Genomic DNA, 21,537 nt, shown 5'->3' with positions numbered 1-21,537 from the left:
CCGCCCAGTACTGTACCGTCCATGAAAAAGCTTCTGGCTTGATATAGCTCCCATGGATATAGGTCCTAAACATGGGCCATCTGGTGGGCAGGAGAAAAGCGAAAGACCAACAAATTTCTTAGAGCCCCTTATCTACTATGCATTTCATAAACAAATACATGGATAATCTCGAGCTTATACCACAGAAGATACATCATAATGGTAAACCAAAGGCCAGAACGGAGAAGAAGTGGTTGAAAGCCCCAAATGGTGTACCAAAGATTAATGTAGATGCTGTTGTGTCGAGGCATGATGGTGGGGGAGCGAGTGCAGCGATCTGCAGAGATGGCGATGGCAAACTTCTGGGGGCCTCGGCAACAGTTTATGAAGGCTTGACTGATCCAGAGATTCTCGAGGCATATGCTTGTTGCGAAGCTTTCTCTTTAGCAGCTGATCTTAATCTTCAGAATATAGATGCTCATAGCCACCGATTGTGCCACTATGGTTAGTCACCTGAAGGAGAGGTACTTGCGTCCTTCTGTGATAATGAGGGAGATTCAAACAAGACGACAAGCTTTTTCAAGTGCTCAAATGGTGCATGAAGTGCGGGAGGCGAATTTTGAAGCTCACAATTTGGCAAGGGTGGCTTCTACACTAGCTAAGGGCCGGCATATTTGGCTTGGTACCACTCCAGAAATTATTTGTATTGATGACGTTATTAATTCATAATTAAAGTGGTACATTTCTAAAAAAAGGTCCCAAACAAGGGCGCAGGGGTCCCCATTCAGCGAGATAGAGGGAACCCCCGTTGAAGGGAGCCGCGAGTTTGGGTTGGCCTAGGCGGTGGGAAACAACAACCTAGTTTTTTTTGTTTTTTTTTTCACATTTTTGATTTCTTTTTTTACTTTTGTTTATACTTCCAAATATTCTAAATAAATACATTACAAAAATCACTCTTCATAAATTTTTTGAAACATGTTGAGTAAGCATTTGAAAAATGTTAAATGTGTATAGAGAAAATATTTATAACATACATGAAAAATATATACAAAAAATGTGTATGAAACAATTTAATCATGTATTTTAGAAAAGTAGCATTTGAAAAAAAAGTTGAACAAGTGTTTGAAAATGTTAAGCAAGCATTTGAAAAATGTTATAATGTGTATAGAAAAAAATGTAGATCATGCATTAAAAAATAACGGACATCAAATTTGATCAAGTATAAAATTTTTAATCAAGTATTTGAAAAAATATTAAGCATGCATTTGGAAAATGTTAAATGTGTATAAAAAATATGTTGACCATGCGTTAAAAAATGATGATTGTTTTGATCATGTATATAAAAATGTTAATCAGGATTTGAAAAAATGTTGAACAACTATTTGAAAAGTATTAAATGCGCGGAGAAAATATTGACCATGTGTTCCACTAATGTTAATATTGTGTTTAGAAAATGTTAATCAAGCATTTGAAAATGTTAATATATGCATAGTAAAAATGTTGATCATATATTAGAAAATGTTAATGTGCTTTTCGAAAAATGTTAATAATGTAATTGATTTTTTAAATTGTGTATATGGAAAATATCTACCATGTATTAATATTGTATTTTTTAATAAAGCATTTGAAAAATGTTTAAAATATTTATAGAAAAACATTGACTATATATTTAAAAACATTAAATTTGTATTAAAAATATTAATCATGTATTAGAAAAATATTGTTGACGTATACAAAATTTTTAGAATAAAAACCAAAAGAAAGAAGGAAAACCAAAAAAAAAATGAAAACCGAAAAAAGTAAAGGAAAAATAAAATGAAAAATAAACCAAAGAAACAAATGGGAAAATATTGAAAAAACAAAAAAAAACCCATGAGGAAAAATGATAAGCATTGAAAACCAAAGAAGAAACAAAAATCTGAAGAAAAAAAGAAGAAAAATGTGTAAAAATCGGCTCTTTTTCTTCTTGTAGGTCGCGCAGTGGCTAACAGAGCTGCGAAGCAACGAGGAGATCCCTCGCACACACCAATTTTTAACTCCATTTTATTCAAAAATATGCGAGATATAGCACTCGCACCCAAACATTCCGACAGGCTGATAATACACGGTCCGGCGGGCCAAACATGCAGCCGGGCCGGCACGTTTATAATTGGGCCGTGTCTGGGCCTGGGTGCACAGCCATCTGGCAGATTTGGGCAGGCCCCAGAAATCCGCGCCAAGTGTCACGCCGAGCAGGCACACACCACCGGTGACCCCTCCTCTATCCACTCCCGCCCACGCTCGCAGTCGCAGCTCACAGCCCGGGAAGAGATGATGCTGATGAGGCCGCGGTTCCTCTCCCCCTCGCCGCCCTCCTCCCGCCGCGAGCCCCGCCTCCGCACCCTCTCCGAGGCTTCCAGAGTCTCCTCGTCCTCCTACCCCTCCTCCGCCCGCCCTCCCGGCCCCGGCCCCCGCCCCTCCTCCAACAAGCGCCCGCCGCCCAACCTCCGCCGTCTCACCGCCCGCATCGTGGACCTCACCCGCCGCAGGCAGCTAGCCCAGGTACGCTACCCCTGTTGCCGATCCATTCGTTCCGTCCGTTTTAGATTGTGGTGGTTTCCCGTTCTCATTCAAGGCTCCGCTGCGCGCGTGGCGGATGCTCCGCGGGCGCAGATCATGGCGGAGGTGGAGGCGTCCAAGCGGCGCGCGCGCTCAGGAAGGGGAGGGGGTGTCAACATCATCGTGATGAACGCCGTGCTGGAGGCCTGCGTGAGCTGCGGCGACGTCGACCTCGCGGTCCAGCTCTTCGACGAAATGCGCGGGCCCATGGGGTGTGGTGTCGACGGCGTCTCGTACGGCATCCTGCTCAAGGTATGCCCCCTCTCCCCTCCCACTCGTGTACCAGTGCTGCCTGAGACATTCATTGTTTGGACCGCTATGATTCATGAACGCTCTAGGTGCCATTTCGAGTTTTTGCGTCATATTGAAATGCATTCACCATGCTCTATGAACTCCATTAAATTTCCATCCCAGATTGTCTGAGCCATCAATGTGTTAACTCTGTATGAACAGCCGCCTTATATTTGTCTTTTGAGGGGCAGCCGCCTTATATTTGTGCTCCTCAGAGTATTCCTTCTCTAATCACCACATTACATTCTTGCACCTTCAAGGGATTAACCTCAATGATATCTCTGAAAATACGTGGTGTATTTTGCTGATTGCTTGGTTTAAATAAGGGTCTGGTACAATCTTATAATCAATGTGCTATAATTGAAGGGTCTGGGAATAGCTAGAAGGATTGATGAAGCTTTCGAGATACTGGAATCAGTTGAGAAAGATACTTCTGATGGGAGCCCCCGGCTCTCTCCTCATCTTATATGTGGTTTTCTAAACGCCCTTATCGAAGCAGGTTGGTGCAAGATGGACCGTTTTACAATATGTTTGTATGTTGCACCAAGTATATTGCCCCTTATGCACAAAATCACTAGAGACGCCAGAGACAACTACTAGAGAAGTCTAAGAAGAACACTATGGCGAGGATAAGTCATTGGTCGGAATTACAAAAATAGCTTAACATAAAAATCAACTGATATCAGAATCAAAGTCCTAAATTCAATTGGCTCATCCGTGGGAAGCAGTATTCTGGTGTATAAGTAGTATTTTGGTTACACAAGCATGCCCATGCCCCAAAATATAGTGTTAGTTTCAGCGAGTAAATTGTACTCCCTCCGTCCCATAATGTAAGACGTTTTTTGACACTACATTATGGGACAGAGGGAGTATTCTATTGTGTGTATATCAAAATGGGTTGCACACAATATTAAAAAAAATGGGTTGCACACATGAACCACCTCTGAGCAATCTTTTCAGACTACACCACATTTTGTTGCAATCTAGTTTTGCTGAACTTATTTTATAATATGCTGTGGAAAAATAGCCATGGAAGTAGGAAATGTTAGAGTTATAATATAAGTCATGTACCCCTTTGTATTTATCCCGTTGTATAAGGGGTTTCCTGCATATGTTCCACACCTGTACATGTATATATATATCGGCCTATGGCCTCATAGGAATACAAGTTGCCTATTCCTAACATGGTATTAGAGCTAGGTTAATTTTTTCGCACGTTGCAACTCGTGCGTTCGATCCCTCCTCTCCAGATCATTCTCCTCTCTCGATCTCTCACCTCTCCCGATCGGCGATCGAAGCAGCAGGCCGTAGGGGGCGATCTCTCTCCTCTCCCGATCGGCGATCGAAGCTGCCGCTCCCGCTCGATCTCTGAATCGCTCGAAGGACTCCATCGATTGATCGCTAAGCACCGAAGCTGCCGCTCCCTTTCGATCTCAGCATCGCTCGAAGGCCGCCTCTGCATGATCGCTCAGCAGGCCCAGCAGGGGTTCGTCCCGCAGGAAGGATTCCATCGCTCCCGCACTGCCACCTCCGCCTAATCGCTCGATCTCATCTCTCGCTCGTAGGCCCGACTCCTGGATTCCTAAAAAAAATGTCTCCTGCATCGGGCTATGTTGCTGTCCCTCGCTGTCCGGTGATCTTTGATGGTACTAACTACACCGAGTTTACTGGCTTCATGCACATTCACATGCGTGGCATCCGTCTTTGGGGTGTTCTTTCTGTCAAGGTCTGCTGTCCGCCACGTCCGGTTCCTTCGGTGGCTCCTATTCCTCCGACTCCACTGGTTCTTCCTACGGATGCTAATCAGGCCGCCAAGGATGCGGCTAAGCTTGCTGATGAGGCTGCTGATCGTGTATGATGAGAGGGTTTTGGTTTATGAGGAGGCTCTTCAGACATATCATGGTGCTCTGTCTGTTTACACCCAGTGGCTTGATGATGATGCTCGTGCTGCAGCTGTTCTCACTGCTAGTGTTCTGCCCCAGTTTGCTTCTGAGTTTCTGGGTCTTCCTAGTGTCTTTGAGATGTGGACCCGTCTTCGTCAGCGCTATGAGCCCTCTGGTGATGCCCTGTACCTTTCTGTGGTCCGTCAGGAGCATGCTCTTCAGCAGGGAGACTCTATTGTTGATGACTTCTATGCACAGAGTTCTGCTATCTGGCGCCAGCTTGATTCTCTCCGCAGTGCTGGTTGTCGTACCTGCCCCTGTTGCCAGGCTGTCCAGGCCAATTTGGAGTTTCATCGCGTCTATGAGTTCCTGTCTCGGCTCCGTAAGGAGTTTGAGCCCCGGCGTGCTCAGTTGTTTGCTCGTGGCCGTATTTCTCTCATGGAGGCGCTTTCTGAGATTCGTGCTGAGGAGACTCGCTTACGTGGTGCTGGTTTGCTGGAGGTTCCCTCTGTGCTCGTTACTCGTGCTCCTACGCCACCTGCTGCACCGACCCCTTCTCGCTCGAGTGCTCCGCCGCTCTTGCCCACTCCTTCTGGAGGCTCAGGTCGCCCCCGTCCACATTGCGACTATTGCAACAATGATGGTCATCTTGAGTCTCAGTGCTACACGAAGAAGAAACACCTGCGCAAGGCGCGATCATCATCTTCAGGGACTTCGTCATCTACCTCGACAGCTTCAGCCATTGCTTTGACTGAGCAGGATATTCTGAGACTTAAGCGTCTGCTCGCGGCTTCAGGTTCTTCCTCGACGGGTACTGCTGGTTCTGTGACTGATGCTTCCCGCACTGAGCAATCACCCTCTACACAGTCAGGTACATCCCCATGGGTTCTGGACTCTGGAGCTTCTTTTCATATGTCTTCTCATTCTTCCACTTTGTCCTCTCTTCGATCACTGGATTCTCCTGTTCATGTCTTCACTGCTGATGGTACTCCACTTTCTGTTGCTAGTAGAGGCAATCTTACCACTCCTTCTTATTCTGTTCCTGATGTTGCTCATGTTCCTCGACTTACCATGAATCTGTTTTCTGCTGGTCAACTTACTGATTCTGGTTGTCGCGTCATCCTTGACGTTGACTCTTGTTCTGTCCAGGACCGTCGCACGCACACTCTGGTTGGGGCTGGCCCTCGCCGCCGTGATTCTCAGGGTCTTTGGGAGTTGGACTGGCTTCATGTTCCTTCCGCTGCCACCACCATCGCCAGTTCTTCCGCTTCTGTCGCCTCCGTTACTGGTTCCTTCCAGCAGTGGCATCATCGACTTGGTCATCTGTGTGGTTCTCGGTTGTCTTCTTTAGTTCGTCGAGGTCTTCTGGGGTCTGTCTCAGGAGATGTCTCTTTAGAGTGTCAGGGTTGTCGTCTTGGCAAGCAGATTCAGTTACCATATTCACATAGTGAGTCAGTGTCCAAGCGTCCTTTCGATTTAGTCCATTCTGATGTATGGGGTCCGGCCCCTTTCGCTTCGAAAGGTGGTCATAAATACTATATTATTTTCATAGATGATTTCTCTCGTTACACATGGCTTTATTTCATGACTTCTCGTTCTGAGGTGTTGTCTATTTATAAGCGTTTTGCTGCCATGGTTCATACTCAGTTCTCTTCACCCATTCGTGTTTTTCGTGCTGACTCCGCTGGCGAGTATATCTCTAAGATGTTGCGTGGTGTTCTTGCTGAGCAAGGGACTCTCTCTCAATTCTCTTGTCCTGGTGCTCATGCTCAGAATGGTGTGGCTGAGCGAAAGCATCGACATCTTCTTGAGACGGCTCGTGCATTGATGATTGCTGCCTCTCTCCCGCCTCATTTTTGGGCTGAGGCCGTCTCCACATCCACCTATCTTATCAATATACAGCCTTCCGCTGCTCTACAGGGTGGTGTTCCTTTCGAGCGACTTTTTGATCGTTCTCCCGATTATTCGATGCTTCGCTCGTTTGGTTGTGTTTGCTATGTTCTTCTTGCCCCTCGCGAACGCACCAAACTGACCGCTCAGTCTGTTGAGTGTGTCTTCTTAGGCTACAGTGATGAGCATAAGGGCTATCGTTGTTGGGATCCTATTGGTCGTCGGATGCGTATCTCTCGAGACGTGACTTTTGATGAGTCTCGTCCCTTCTACCCACGCCCATCTTCCTCGACTTTTTCAGTGCAGGATATCTCTTTCCTCACTTTTCCTGACTCACCTATCACCCCCGTCGAGCTGTACCTCTCCGTTCCACTTCCTCTCCTTCTCCACCTCTAGTTGATTTGCAGCCACCATCCTCCCGGTCTCCTCGCCTAGCATGTCACCGGGTTCTCCACCTTCATCTCCGGTGACTTCCTCCCCGGTCTCCTCTCCCAGCATGTCACCGGATTCTACACCTTCATCTCCGGTGACTTCTTCGTCGCCACCCCCCGATTCTACCTTGACGATTCCTCCTTCTATTATTCCATCTTTTCCTCAGCATTACACTCGTCGTCCACGACCAGTCGATGCCTCTGTGGATGAGTCGTCATCTTCCTCTCAGCCTACTTATGGCTTGCGTTCTCGTCCTCGTCCGCCTGTTGATCGCTTTGGATTTCCCACCGCTGGTGCTGCTGTTCTTGAGCCGACTTCTTACCGTCAGGCTGTTGTTCATCCTGAATGGCAGTTTGCGATGGCAGAGGAGATTGCTGCTCTTGAACGCACTGGTACCTGGGATCTTGTTTCTCTTCCTCCCGGAGTCCGTCCGATCACTTGTAAGTGGGTCTACAAGGTTAAGACTCGCTCCGATGGTTCTCTTGAGCGTCACAAAGCTCGTCTTGTGGCTCGTGGTTTTCAGCAGGAGCACGGTCGTGATTATGACGAGACTTTTGCTCCTGTGGCCCATATGACCACTGTTCGTACACTTCTTGCCGTTGCCTCTGCACGCCACTGGTCTATATCTCAGCTTGATGTTAAGAATGCCTTTCTTAATGGTGAGCTGCGTGAGGAGGTGTACATGCAGCCACCACCTGGGTATTCTGTTCCTGATGGCATGGTATGTCGTCTTCGTCGCTCTCTCTATGGCCTTAAGCAAGCCCCCCGCGCCTGGTTTGAGCGCTTTGCCTCTGTGATCACTGCTGCTGGTTTTTCAGCAAGTGCTCATGATCCAGCATTGTTTATTCACCTTTCTCCTCGTGGTCGGACTCTTCTTCTTCTCTATGTTGATGACATGATCATCACGGGGGATGACCCCGAGTATATTGCCTTTGTAAAGGCCCGTCTTAGCGAGCAGTTTCTTATCTCTGATCTTGGACCTCTTCGCTACTTTTTTGGGATTGAAGTCTCTTGTACCTCTGATGGCTTTTTTATATCCCAGGAAAAGTATATCCAGGATCTTCTTGCTCGTGCTGCTCTTACTGACGAGCGCGTTGTTGAGACTCCTATGGATCTCAATGTTCACCTCCGTGCTACTGATGGTGATCCTCTCCCTGACCCGACGCGTTATCGTCATCTTGTTGGCAGTCTTGTCTATCTAGCTGTCACTCGTCCGGACATCTCTTATCCGGTTCATATTCTGAGTCAGTTTGTCTCTACTCCCACATCGGTTCACTATAGTCATCTCCTTCGTGTTCTCCGATATCTTCGAGGCACGATCTCTCACCGTCTCTTCTTTCCTCGCTCCAGTTCTTTACAGCTTCAGGCCTATTCGGATGCTACGTGGGCTAGTGATCCTTCAGATCGCCGTTCACTTTCTGCTTACTGTGTTTTTCTTGGTGGTTCTCTCATTGCCTGGAAGACGAAGAAACAACTTGCAGTTTCCCGTTCGAGTGCCGAGGCTGAGTTGCGAGCAATGGCTCTTTTGACGGCAGAGGTGACTTGGTTACGGTGGTTACTTCAGGATTTTGGTGTTTCTGTCACTACACCGACTCTGCTCTTATCTGACAGTACAGGTGCTATCAGCATTGCGCGCGATCCTGTGAAGCATGAGCTCACCAAGCATATTGGTGTTGATGCTTTCTATGTGCGCGCTGGTGTGCAGGATCAGGTTATTGCTCTTCAGTATGTGCCTTCCGAGTTACAGTTGGCGGATTTCCTGACGAAGGCCCAGACTAGAGCACAACATGGCTTTTATCTCTCCAAACTCAGTGTTGTTCATCCACCATGAGTTTGAGGGGGGGGGGGTGTTAGAGTTATAATATAAGTCATGTACCCCTTTGTATTTATCCCGTTGTATAAGGGGTTTCCTGCATATGTTCCACACCTGTACATGTTATATATATCGGCCTATGGCCTCATGGGAATACAAGTTGCCTATTTCTAACAGGAAAAAGTCAGTTAAACATACAGTAAGATAGCTAAAGAAGTTTGGACAAATGAGATTATCATAATCCACCACAATGCCGAATTGAGCTCTATTGAAGCATATAACTTGGCTATGAAGCAACTAACAAATACTCCCTCCGTCCCATAATATAAGAGCGTTTTTGACACTACACTAGTGTCAAAAACACTTATATTATGGGACGGAGGGGGTAGAAGATAAGGCTGTTGTTGTAAGTAAACTGGCCATTGGCTGCATTTCTTTGCATTTTTTTTGAAACGGAGGCAATAGGCTTGTTCATCCATCAATTAAGAAGAAGAGAGTTGCCCGTTAATCAACAGAAAACCGGACGAAGACTGTCAGAACCCGCTCACAATATACCTCACACACCACTCCGAAGAAAGCCTCGTCGAGGTATAAAAGGCATGTCACTACTGAATACTTACTCGTATAGTGGAGATAACAAAAGGAGACATCACTAACTAAATAGCCCTATGTACTTAGGTTTTGGGTCTTTTTTTTGTTGCATAGTGTAGTGGAGCTAAGTTTGATGTGTTGATGATTGGTTATGCTTATGACATGTTCTCATTACAGATTTTATTTGTTTTTATTACAATATTCTATGGATAGCTGTTTACCACTGGAAAGTTTTCTTACCTACATTAACTGTACGGTTACTGATGAAATTCAACTTCATATTTTGTCCAGGAGATATGAGGCGTGCCAATGCTCTCGTTGCTCGTTTTCGCCAAGTCCTTTACGAAGGACAGTCGGTGTTACTATACAACTTACTGATGAAGGTATCTCTTAGTTTCCCTTGTAATTATTTCCTTAAGTTATCTGTTCTTTTGCATTACTGTCTCAGTTGCAGTTTCATAAGTTTCTGAATTGGACACCCTCCAGGGATACATAAAAAGCAACTTCCCTCTTGGAGCGTTAACTGTTAAAGATGAGATCTTGCGTCAAGGATTGAAGCCTGATAGATTGACGTACAACACCATCATTTTTGCATGTGTAAAATCGGCAGAGATTGAGAAGGCTTTCCAATTTCTTGAAGATATGAAGGTGTCACACAAGGGTTGGAAAGGCCAGTTTTAGCCACAAAATTGTCTTGCATATACATGTAGTTGCCTCGTCAATGAAAATTAGTTGCTCATAAATGCAGGATGAAGCTAAAAGGGATGATAATCCTGAACTCCTCCCGGATGCTGTTACCTACACAACATTACTTAAGGTTATTCATTGATTGCCTTAAATACTTTGACATGCTATTTTGGTTAATTGTGTATTCAGAATCATTTTATGATTTTAATTGTGCAAGTTATTGAAGCATGTTGCAGGGTTTAGGAAATAGCCAAGATCTTTATTCAGTTCTGAAGATTGTGGTGGAGATGAAATCATCACTTGTTTCAATTGACAGGACTGCATACACAGCTATGGCAGATGCCTTTCTAGCTTGCGGGTCCATTGACGGTAAGCTATATAGCAATTTTTAGTGGGCCAATTTGCTTGGTAACACACTGCATCTTTACAGGTTGGAAAATAGAAGCGGTATATCACTAAGGGCATGTACAGTGGTTGATAATGCAGTCCTATCTTAAGTCCGTCACATAATCTAGAGATGTCAATAGAAAATGATGTACAATGGGTTATCTCTTAATGTTATCTCTAGTAACTAGATATACCTAAATATGTGGTGAGAGATATTGTTCCTAAGAGGTCATCTCTTAATTAAGAGAATGCAAGCCTTTTCTTCTGGTTTCTCTTTCCTCCACCTCACCATTTATCCTACATGGCACTCATAAGATAACACCATTATACACGCCCTAACAAGTGGCCTAGCTCCCAGCTGTCATCCTAAAATTTGATGTTATTTTCTAATTGAGAGACCTTAGTAGTACTACTGTTCTAACACCCCTTATTTTACCATTTTATATCCCAAATGGGGAAACGGCATATCCAATTTATAAAAGCACATTTAGGCTTGTTTGGGTCAATTGACAGAGACTAAACCAAATTCCTTTTATTCTTATGGATTTTTGTTCAGTTTTCAGTCCCATCTGAGGGAATTAGGTCTAATCCCTTTCCATCCAAACTAGCCCTCAAGATACAGTTACATTTTCGATATTCTTAACCAAGCTATTAATTCCAAATCATCCTATTCAGGGATCTTACGCCAAAATTAGAGCTTCTGTCATGAATTGTGGATGACTTGCTCTTAGAGTGGTTGAGTTACACAATGCAACTGTCAATTTGATATGAAATGATTGGAATCTGGTTTCCACATCTGTTTTTTTCGAATCGTATTTGATTTTTTTTCCGAGAGTACATCGTATTTGATTTACGACCCAGCATATAACAACTCGATGTTTACTTGCCTAAACCTCTGTAACAATTAAGCCTTGTGTGACCTTCTGTTTTTGAGAAAAACATTATGTGACTTTTTTCCTTTATAGTTCTTAGTTCCTGGTCGGTCCAGGATGCCAATCTGACATCAATGATTTATGTGAACATAAATATGGAAAGACAATCATGACCAGCATATTGGGAGAAAAGCAGTGCTATTGCATGTTCCATTATATTTGGGCCATATATTGTGAGAAAGGAAGAAACCTAAACATTTGTATGCGACAATCTTGCTGCGCCCTTAGTTGTCACCTCTTACAAAAATCTTCTTGCACAATGTAACTGCAAATAGAATTCTCATGTTTGAATATGTAGCCTGGTTGGTTTAAAATATATTGCTACCTTCTGGGTGTAGATGTCCTAATATGCTTCTGTTGTTGTAGGGGCTCTTTGCATTTTTGGTGAGATAATAAAGCAGGCTGGCGACAACAAAGACTTGAGGCCCAAACCTCATCTTTATCTTTCAATCATGAGAGCTTTTGCTACTATAGGTGATTTTGATATGGTAAGGAGATTGAAAGAACGCATGTGGCCAGATTCAGTTGGATCCATTAGCCGTTCAGCTAAACAAGAGGCAGATGAGCTATTAATGGAAGCTGCTATAAATAACAATGAGGTACGCTAAACAAGAGGCAAATGAGAAATTAATTTGGAGTTGCTGTCCATGCAATACGTCGGTCAGTTGATTGCTAAGTCTACTGAAGTTTCACAGAATTTGATAAAATAACAAGACCTTTTGTAGTGGGAGACATACTATGTAAGAGAACAGTTGCACCTTTAGTGCTGATGTGCTTACCATGGACGCATCCGAAAGTATATTCTGTTAAAGTCTATGTACCGTTGAAGGGATCTTGCCCAATGAACCAACTTCAAAGTCCTTTCGTGCAAATATATTCTCATGTTGTTTCAAACCTGTAGATAATTCACTGTCTTCAGTTCGTGTATTTTTTTTTGAAGTCACATTGTTGTTTTCATCGTTTTCTGCGGTTCTATGAGGCTTCACTATGGTGCTAAGAGTATATTGTTCCCCATTTGTCATACCACACTAGATGGATACTGTATTATTATTATTTTTGTTTCTTAATTGCATGATTTTAATCACTTTAAAAGATTGTGTTATGTGCTGTCGAAATCTTGTGAATAGATTCCTCTATTTTTTGTTTGTCTAAGAAAGATCTTGGCAAGATTGAGTGTAAAACTATAAAGGAAAAAACAGGCCTTCTCCAGTTATCCTGTGATTGGATAAACTCCAACATTTTTCCTTCAGATTGGACTATGTTACTAGATGCAATACAGCAGTGCAATGATCATGATTTCTTCACTCCTTGCAGTGTCTTTTCTCTTTGCCAAAACAGTCTTGAGATTTTCAAATGCCCATGTTCATGCGACTCAATGCCTTGCTGGCTGATTTATTGTTGTACAGGTAGATGTGGCTAGAAGACTTCTCAGAAGAATAGTTAACGGGAAGGAGCATTTCTCTTGGAGAAGTAGAGTAGGCCTGGTATGTTCTTTTAATTCTGCATTGAAGTTTGTAATCTAAGTACTAATTCTACGGAGGGTGCTTGGCATATGAAGTAATAAGTCAACTGGTAGTCTGGTACATATGAAGTAATAAGTCAACTTATAAAGACCTATGACTGAACTTTACTTGCCTGGGATACTAGCTGTTAAGGGCATCCCCAAACTCTCGATAGCCAAGGCACCACAAGCCTTGCTTTTCTAGCTGAATCCGTCTTCCTCTGGCCGACCCTCAAACATAACCGATATCCTAACAATTGCCGGAAAGTTATTTCTGCGCCAGTGTTTATATGAATGTTTTCGTTTCTCTCTTTTCAACCCGAACCCCAATCTTGGGGCCCAGCTTGTATATTTTAATCCGCTGGCTTACCAATCAGATCCACTACCCATCCACGAAATGGCAGCGGTTTCAATATAGGATGCAAGTTTTCAGCTGGAACATTTTCTATGGATTCATTTCATGCAACTAACGAAGCAAATAGTTTATTCGAGCCTTGCATGCCTTTTGTTGTTGTGAAGGGCAGGAGCATAATTATCTCTCCTTGGTACATGAGCTCTCTCATGAAATGAATGCTTGCTTAGTTTTCATCTTATGCATTGCCAGTCTAGTTTCTGAAGTACAGGACCAACATCTACTCCCTCCGTATGAAAATATAAGACGTTTTTGTTGGCTAGTTTAGCCTACAAAAGTGTCTTATATTTTGGTACAGAGGTAGCAGGTGACAATAGCTAGTGCATGTTCTTTTTTTTGTTTGAAGTTCCATGTGTTTGATGTATCTAGATTGGTGAAACTGCTAAGTTTTTTCGATGATGGGACTGGGTGCCAGGATGATATAGCAAATATTCTGTTTGTTTTGCCAATTCTATGAACTTGATCTGACGAAGTGGAAACATGGTCATTGTTAAGTTTTGTTCCTTTCTGTTCATACCAGGTGGCACTCAAAGTTGAAACGCTATCTGGATTCACCAACTCTCCTCTTAGACCACATGTATTTCCACAGGTTGTGTATTCATTTCGTTTGTATCTTATATCCACTTTAACTTGGTTATGTTAACTTCTGTCTAATGACATTGTAGATTCTCTTGAATGATCCTGTTGAGAAGTATATGATTCCATTTCGAGAAAGTCGACCGTTAGGTGCCGACTTGATCTTGGAAAATGTTGCGATGCGATTCTTGAAAGACTCTGCAGTTCCTCTTGTGAATGACTGGGGAAGTTGTGTTGGAATAGTTCACAGCCGCGATTGTACCAAGGTATGAAATCTTTTGGAACAGCTGGAACTGAAATTTGTTGCAAGGAACAGTATTTTGACATCTTAACGGGCGGCATAGTACCTGGTGAGGTAGAAGCTGGGCGTGGCTGGCAGCATTAACTTACGCCGTTAAAAATCTGTGTTGTGTTCATTAGTTGCCCACTGTTAAGTGTTAACTAGAGAAGTAGGCTAGATGACACGAAAATGCATGTACTGTTATTGCTTGGATTGGCCTTTTAAAGCTCAAGTATAGCGGTGCATAGGAGAGCGGCTAAATGGCTCCAGAGCTCATCTGCTCCCCTCATGCCTATGAACAGTAAAATAAAAAAAATACTAGAAAAATAAAAAAAATTCTGATTTTTTTTTTGACATGGAACATGTTTGAGTGCTTGAGGACCGTGCCAATTTTCAGCTCGTTAGGACATCTAAGTAGCTCTCAACAAAAACAACAAAATTGGGGTCTGTGAAAAAGTGGACTGTTTATGCACTATTCCGACCGATTTGTTTTTTTGCTGAGAGCTACTTAGATGTCCAAATGAGCTGAAATTTGACAAGGACCTCACGCACTCAAACATCTTACATGCAAACAAAAATCATTTTTTTTACAGTTCACCAAGATCAGATGAGCTTGGATTCAGAAATGGATATTCGGTAGGCACTATTGCCTGTTGGTGTAGAGTTTGAGGAGCACCGGTCACAAGCATTGGCGGTGCCATTAGGATACTTGGTTCAGTTGTCCGTGAAAGAAGTAGAAAAATGTACGGGCAACGTCATACGAGTCAAGTCGAATCCATTCTTTGGATGGTAGATCAGATGTAACTGTCGGTTTACTCGGAGGGGGTTAATTATTCAACTAATCGATTTGCACGGAAGGACAAACCCATACTCCAGTTTCAATTGCAACATATTTGATATTTTCTCTTGGAAGCATTCTCGTGTGATCCTGAACACTTATATTTTCCTTTTGCAGATGGACTCGCCTCTTCTTTCAATGGCGAGGCCACCACTGTGCGTGCCTTGTTCAACCTCGCTGGAGCACGTGATTGATCTCCTCCTCAGAGAGAAGTGCGAGATGGTGATCGTGGTGAAGAGCGGCAACATGTATGAAGGCAGCTACACATCCAGCTCAAGGCCACTGGGCGTTTTCTCCCTCGGTATCCTGTCGGAGGCTACCACCAACACGGCAAACACCCACGACGAGTGCGTCTCCGGGGCAGCACCCGGCCAGGACCCTGAAGCCCGCGGCCGTGGCTGAGTACACGTAGCTATTGTTGTGTTGTTGTCTACCATTCTACCATAACTCGTCATCAGTTTGCTTACTAGCGAGAAGTCATTTTACCGCTGTGTGGCAAAATTTAGTGTTTTGATCCTTTTCTGAAACTTATTCGAGATCTGACCTTAGTTTGAATTTTTTTGAAGATCTGATCCTTTTGCTACCGCCAGAGTCAATGGCGATAGGGTGTAACAGCCTACCGCCAGGGACCTTGGCGGTAGGGTTGTACAGGCTACCGCCAATCTGTTTGGCGGTAGGGATGTTTCCTATCGTCAGGGTGCTCGGCGGTAGGCACGAGCAGGCACTGTGTTCAATACTTAGTGGGATTTTGCGGTAGGGCATGCAATCCTACCGTCAGGGACCTTGGCGGTAGGCTGTTATATCCTACCGCCATGAACCCTGGCGGTAACAAAAGGGTCAGATCTCGAAAAAAAATTCAAACTAAGGTCAGATCTTAAATAAGTTTCAGAAAAGGGTCAAAACCCGAAATTTAGCCCCGCTGTGTCGACCGAGAAGAGCGGAAAGTTTTACCATGGCAAATCTGTTAAGCTGACCCTACCGCTCTGTGCGAGTGATGTAACCTCTGATACATACACGCAGCAATGGTGTCGGTGGGCCAGAAATCCCGGTGTCTCTGGCCTCCGGCTGATGCTCCACGCACGATGGTCCCGGCTTGTCGTACTCGCACTTTATCCAGTCCACACCACCAATTATGGGGAAGAAGAGCGAAAGTCATATTCTGAGCTCAGGCATAGGTGCGCTCGTTATCCCCCACGTCCAGTTGCTCCAAGATTCACAACTCCTGTTGTATAGATCTAGGTATAATTTTTGTATTCAAACATTACTCCAGGCCCATGGCCCACACCTGTCCAGTAATAAATGTGGTGCCGTTGGGCTTAGTCATCCCGGCTCAGACGTGCACAACGTTATGAGCCATCGCATTCAAGATTCTGTCCCAATAGCAGCTGGGCTAATGCCTTCACTGTACCTCTTTTTTTTACACTACCTTCATCATCTACTGAATTTGCACCTGCCCCTGTGATTGTAGATGAGGTACTAGACAAATTAGCTGGAGCCATGAATGCACGCTAGTGCACCTTCAGTTCTTTCCTCGGCTCCCTGCTCCCGCCTTTGGAGTTCAAATTTTGAATTGTTTCAAATTCTCTTCTACACAGAAGTAGAACACCTATGATGCATGTACGTATGCAGATATGCTAGCATTTAATGCTAATCACATTAACTTTGGATCATACAACAAGTAACCTGACTCGGGCGTTGCCTGTCTCCAGAAATTCAGTTCATTCATACAAGTAACCTGACTCGGGCATTGCCTGTCTCCAAAAAATTCAGTTCATTTCCAATTAGCCTATGAAATTCAGTTCATCAGCAAGCACTGAAGATATGTTTGAAGAGATCAACAACTTCATCGAACACACAAAACATGAATCTACTCATAACATGAAACAACAGATAAAAATAGAATGGACCTTATTCTAGCATCGGCAGAAAACAAATAATGAGTAAACTATTCTACACAACAACACATGTAGACAAAAAGACATAAATTGCTTCTTAACAGTTCATCACTAAATCGAATTAGCCAGTACAGCTACACATGAATATCAGTTCTTGTTTGAGCATTCAGCCCTCTAATCAGATGCACTGAGCCTCTCCTAGAATGCTATTCTGCAGGTAAATCCATTTATGCTAAAACATTTTCATGTTTGCCCCCCCCCCTAGCATAGTCCTTTCTTGCACTGTAGCCCATGACATCTTGTGCACACAAAAGCAGTAAGTGATTTTACATGGCATCATCCAGCAAAATACAGTCTACTATTCTCCCGTTACGCCACTTTTATCCTTCATGTTGTACCCAGCTATGAGATCCATCTACTATTTGTTTCGGACAACGCAAACACTCTTCCAAGACGGAGACATCGTCCAAGTTTCCTGCTACAACCCCAAACCAGGAAATGCGCTCTTGCGGACGTACCACGACCAGCACAACCCCACTTCATGTGCCACCCTGGCTGCCCCCGATAATGATGTGCCAAGTCACTCAATTTGCAAAACAAACCCTTAAGCAATCAGCGAGTTGTACATCGATCTCCCAGGTGATGGTAGTATCACTGTATTTCGCAAAAGACAAGCTGAAATACCTGGATGCAAGTGATTTAGAACCTTATAGTGCTCTGAATTGTTTTTTTCTTACCGTAAAGAGGCCCTAAAGTCCCCTTAGCTTTTTCAGCACGTGCCACTTGTACCACCTGCGAGCAGTGTCAGGCATGACACTCTTGATCGCAAGCTCCATAGCTTGATTTTGTTTTGCAAATTCCAGAGTACAAGAAGCATCAGCATATTCAGGACTACTTGACAGACATTTCTAGCTAACACATATCAACAAACCACTAAGTATTGTCATTGGGGCAGCACTTCCCATCATCCTTAGAAACTCTGAAAAAACCCACCAAAAACTTTCCTCTGTGTCGTCTTGTACTAGAACCCCAGCCAGGATAACACTCTTGAACTGGTTATTCGCTCCCAAAAACAGCCTGAAAGACATATCGTACAGATTTGTCCGATACGTTGTCACATGTTATGACATCTCCAAAGGAAGTGTATTGCAGCCTGCTGTTGCCGTTGGCCCACATTAGAATTTTTATCCACCCTTCGTTGTCAGCCTGAACTCTGTACATGAATTGCGGATCCTTAGCTCCTAATTCTGCTTGCTCCATGGTTTTCCTTACATCATCGTCTGCTTGCTCCATGCTTAGCTTCCTGCGCAGATTACACAAAGACCACTTTGTTAGTGGAACATTCTCCATCGAACCAAAGAAACTACTAATTATGTTGTAAAACTTACAACGGTTCACATTGTTCTACCTTGGCTTCCTTATTAGATCTTTGTTGTGCACTTATATGTGTTTGTGCGACAGCCAGTGGATTGTTCACTCCAAAATGTGGTGAAATGGAATGAATGCTCCGCAATGTACCAACCATTATCCTTTGTGCGCAATAATCTTATAAGAGTAAGTATTAACGATGACAAGAGGTGGTGCTCTCAACTCCTGCTTTACCCTACAAGAACATCATCACACAACCAAAACCAAAGTATCAATGTCTAAACCACTTAAAGGGGAACACCAGCAAAAATTGTAGGGGTGTCATACTCACCAAGCAGCCGCATACTATTTCCTACATGCATTTTGTTCTCTCCACATTCCGCCGTCTCTTTCCGTATCTGATCCCAAAACCCTTCTCCCAAGAATACAATTTGTAGAAATCGTAAGCCTCGTCAAGGGAATCGAAGCTTGTCCCAAGCACTAGAGTAATAACGTTTTCAGTTGGGTTATCAGCAGAAAACATTACCGCTTTCTCAAAAGCGCTCACACGTGATGGGCAGGACGACCTTCTGGGGGCAGCAGCTCTGATCCTCAAAATGTAGCATTTTCAATACAATTCTCAGTAAACAGTTTTTATCACAGCCGACATGCTGACATTTTGTGAACTGAAGTAATGATCCATCCAATGATCCACTCTGTGCAAAGTATGATATTTCATTAATATTCTGTATTTCATCTCCACAGTTTCTAGCATAGGCAAAAGATGCTTAATCAAGCCACTAACTGAGACTCCAAACTCAGACCAAACTAGTATAGTTCTTAATTAATAAAGCAGATACCAGTCTACAACAGTTTGGATCCGCATACAGATAATATGAATTTGCAAGACAGCTACCAGTATTTAAGCTTCCTAACTCGCACCAAACTACTAGTACTACCTACTAATTCACAAACCAGACACCAATTTATAGCAGTTAGGATCAGAGTTCAGATAATACAATTTTTTAAAAGATACTCACCTCTTATCCCACCCCGGTGATTCCGGGTTCATATTCCCTGTTGAAAGCTTAGAGGATTTTGGGGAACCCTCCCGCCTCACAGCCATTGCTGCATCTACCTCCAAGATGCTTGCTTCCGCACCCACCGCCGACGGAGCCTGCTCCACCAACGGCGTCCGGCACCGCATTCCTGCTCCCCAGCAAATCACCTGGCAACACACTTTTTTCAACCCCCTCAATAAGAATAGATCTGCGAGCGCTCAAAATAAGATTCTAAGAACAAACAACGGAAACCCCCTATGGCGATCCAAAATACGAGCAATCTTAAGCATGAATCAACTTACCGCCTGATTGGCTGAAGTAGGAACTCCATTACCGGCGGCGACCTGTTGGTCTGATGCAGGCCTCTCGACAGCGACGATGCAAAATGCCGTGCCGACATGGTGGAGAGCAGAGTAGAACTTGCAATCAATCAGATCCTGCAGGTGTCCACGGAAAGCAATTTTTCTGTGCCACGGACCAGACGGGTTTGCAAATCCTGATCCACGGCTCGGTTCCAAACATCTCGACGGCCATCCAGGATTCCGTCCAGCTGACGGCTGCCTAGAGTGCATATGGACGGCGCCCCGCTCCTGCGGTGTATGTACAGATGGCCCACAAACATTTACCACACTCCCGTATTCAACAACTAAATGAATTGACACAGATCTCCACACACAAACTTACGAACAGGATATCAGGTGCATGTGTGCTCGAGAAATAAACTCCACGTCCGAAGAAGAGCAGTTGCTATACATACCGTAGGTCTAGGTCTAGCTAGCATTTTATTGTGGGAGAGTTCCTAGCTAGGTCTGCCTGGCTGTTGTTACCTTTGTAGTAGATCCCGATGGATAACCAAGAAGCGGAGAACAACACCTGGCGAGCGATTATTACTCGGTACATTTTAGTAGATCCCGACGGGTAACCAAGAAGCAGAGAACAACACCTGCCGAGCGATTATTAGTCAGCGACAGTCCTAAACATGGGTCTCACCAAAAGGGTGGGAACAGGCACAAAGATCAATATTTGAAAAGAAATGGATCCCGTCTAATCCGTCACTACGCCCCTTGTGAAACCTGATAATACTCACTAACTCTAGTGTCTGACCTCATTTGCGAAGATGGAACATGGGATGATAATCTCATAAGAAACTCTTTCCTCCCTCCGGATGCTGATGCAATCCTCTCCATTCCTCTTGGTGGTTTGGACTGTGAGGCATTCGAGAACATGGTATGTATTCAGTGCGCTCAGCTTATCCCTGTTTATCAAATAATGCAGCTGCACGCCGGCACATTGATCCAACATCATCACGAGGTTCTGATCATCCCATGTGGAGGCTATGTTGGAAACTCAAAGTTCTCCAAAAGATAAATCATTTCTGGTGGAGAATACTTCATGAGTTCATTCCTACCATGGGTATCTTAAAGAGAAGACATATTGAACATATTTATTTCCCGAATATGCATGAGTGTGCGTACTATATTATATAGATAGGAGACAGGGTACTAGTGTTACAAGCAGATGTACAAGAACACTAACACCACCACACACCATCCACCGTAGCTACCTCTAGTAACACTAACTACTCGGTCCAGCCCACCCTTCCACCTGGTGAAAGAAGTTGTTCATGTCGCCCTTTAGAAGACCCGCTTGTTTCCATGCTCGCCCTTCCTTGACAATGGCGAGGATGATGTTGTTCTTTGATGGTGTGGCTCCCTCAAACACAATTGAGTTATGGTGTTTCCACAACTGCATCAACACTTGGATGGTGATCGCACTTATGCTCCTCATGGCCTTGCTTCGACCTCCTTTGTCGCGGCACCAATCCGTGAGATTCGCCTCCGTCATCGGCATCCACCCCAACTTGCCGAGTGTAGGATCGAAAGTATGTCTAGAAGGGGGGATGATTAGACTACTTGACCAAATAAATATCTGTCCTTTTCCCAATTTGAGTTGTGGGCAGATTTTAGCAATTATGACAAGTCAATCAATCAACCTACACATGTAATTCTAAGAGTATAGCACCGGAAAGTAAAACATTGCATATGAAGGTAAAGGGAAGGGTTTGGAGAAGGCAAACACAATGGAGACACAGAGATTTTTGGCGTGGTTCCGGTAGGTGGTGCTATCGTACGTCCACGTTGATG

General features: G+C 44.0%; 1 protein-coding gene across 1 annotated transcript; it reads left to right on the top strand.

The window, feature by feature from the left end:
* Nucleotides 1-2,236: 2,236 nt before the first annotated feature.
* LOC123112033 (pentatricopeptide repeat-containing protein At5g10690) lies at nt 2,237-16,133 on the top strand. The gene is made up of 12 exons (XM_044532929.1): nt 2,237-2,520; nt 2,632-2,829; nt 3,235-3,367; nt 9,769-9,860; nt 9,964-10,125; nt 10,226-10,294; nt 10,401-10,533; nt 11,850-12,082; nt 12,890-12,967; nt 13,917-13,985; nt 14,062-14,238; nt 15,208-16,133. The coding sequence occupies exons 1-12, from the start codon at nt 2,290-2,292 to the stop codon at nt 15,490-15,492; spliced, it is 1,860 nt and encodes a 619-aa protein (XP_044388864.1). The 5' UTR covers nt 2,237-2,289; the 3' UTR covers nt 15,493-16,133.
* Nucleotides 16,134-21,537: the final 5,404 nt, after the last annotated feature.

Source organism: Triticum aestivum, chromosome 5B (assembly GCF_018294505.1).
Source record: "Triticum aestivum cultivar Chinese Spring chromosome 5B, IWGSC CS RefSeq v2.1, whole genome shotgun sequence".
Taxonomy (NCBI): domain Eukaryota; kingdom Viridiplantae; phylum Streptophyta; class Magnoliopsida; order Poales; family Poaceae; genus Triticum; species Triticum aestivum.
This window is presented reverse-complemented; position numbering and strand designations above follow the sequence as displayed.

Excerpts from the sequence above, each read along its gene's own strand:
- LOC123112033 (XM_044532929.1), top strand. The coding sequence starts at position 2,290 with ATGATGCTGATGAGGCCGCGGTTCCTCTCCCCCTCGCCGCCCTCCTCC. Across the intron at positions 10,126-10,225 it reads AATTTCTTGAAGATATGAAG|GATGAAGCTAAAAGGGATGA; the intron begins GTGTCACACAAG and ends TCATAAATGCAG. Across the intron at positions 14,239-15,207 it reads ACAGCCGCGATTGTACCAAG|ATGGACTCGCCTCTTCTTTC; the intron begins GTATGAAATCTT and ends TTCCTTTTGCAG.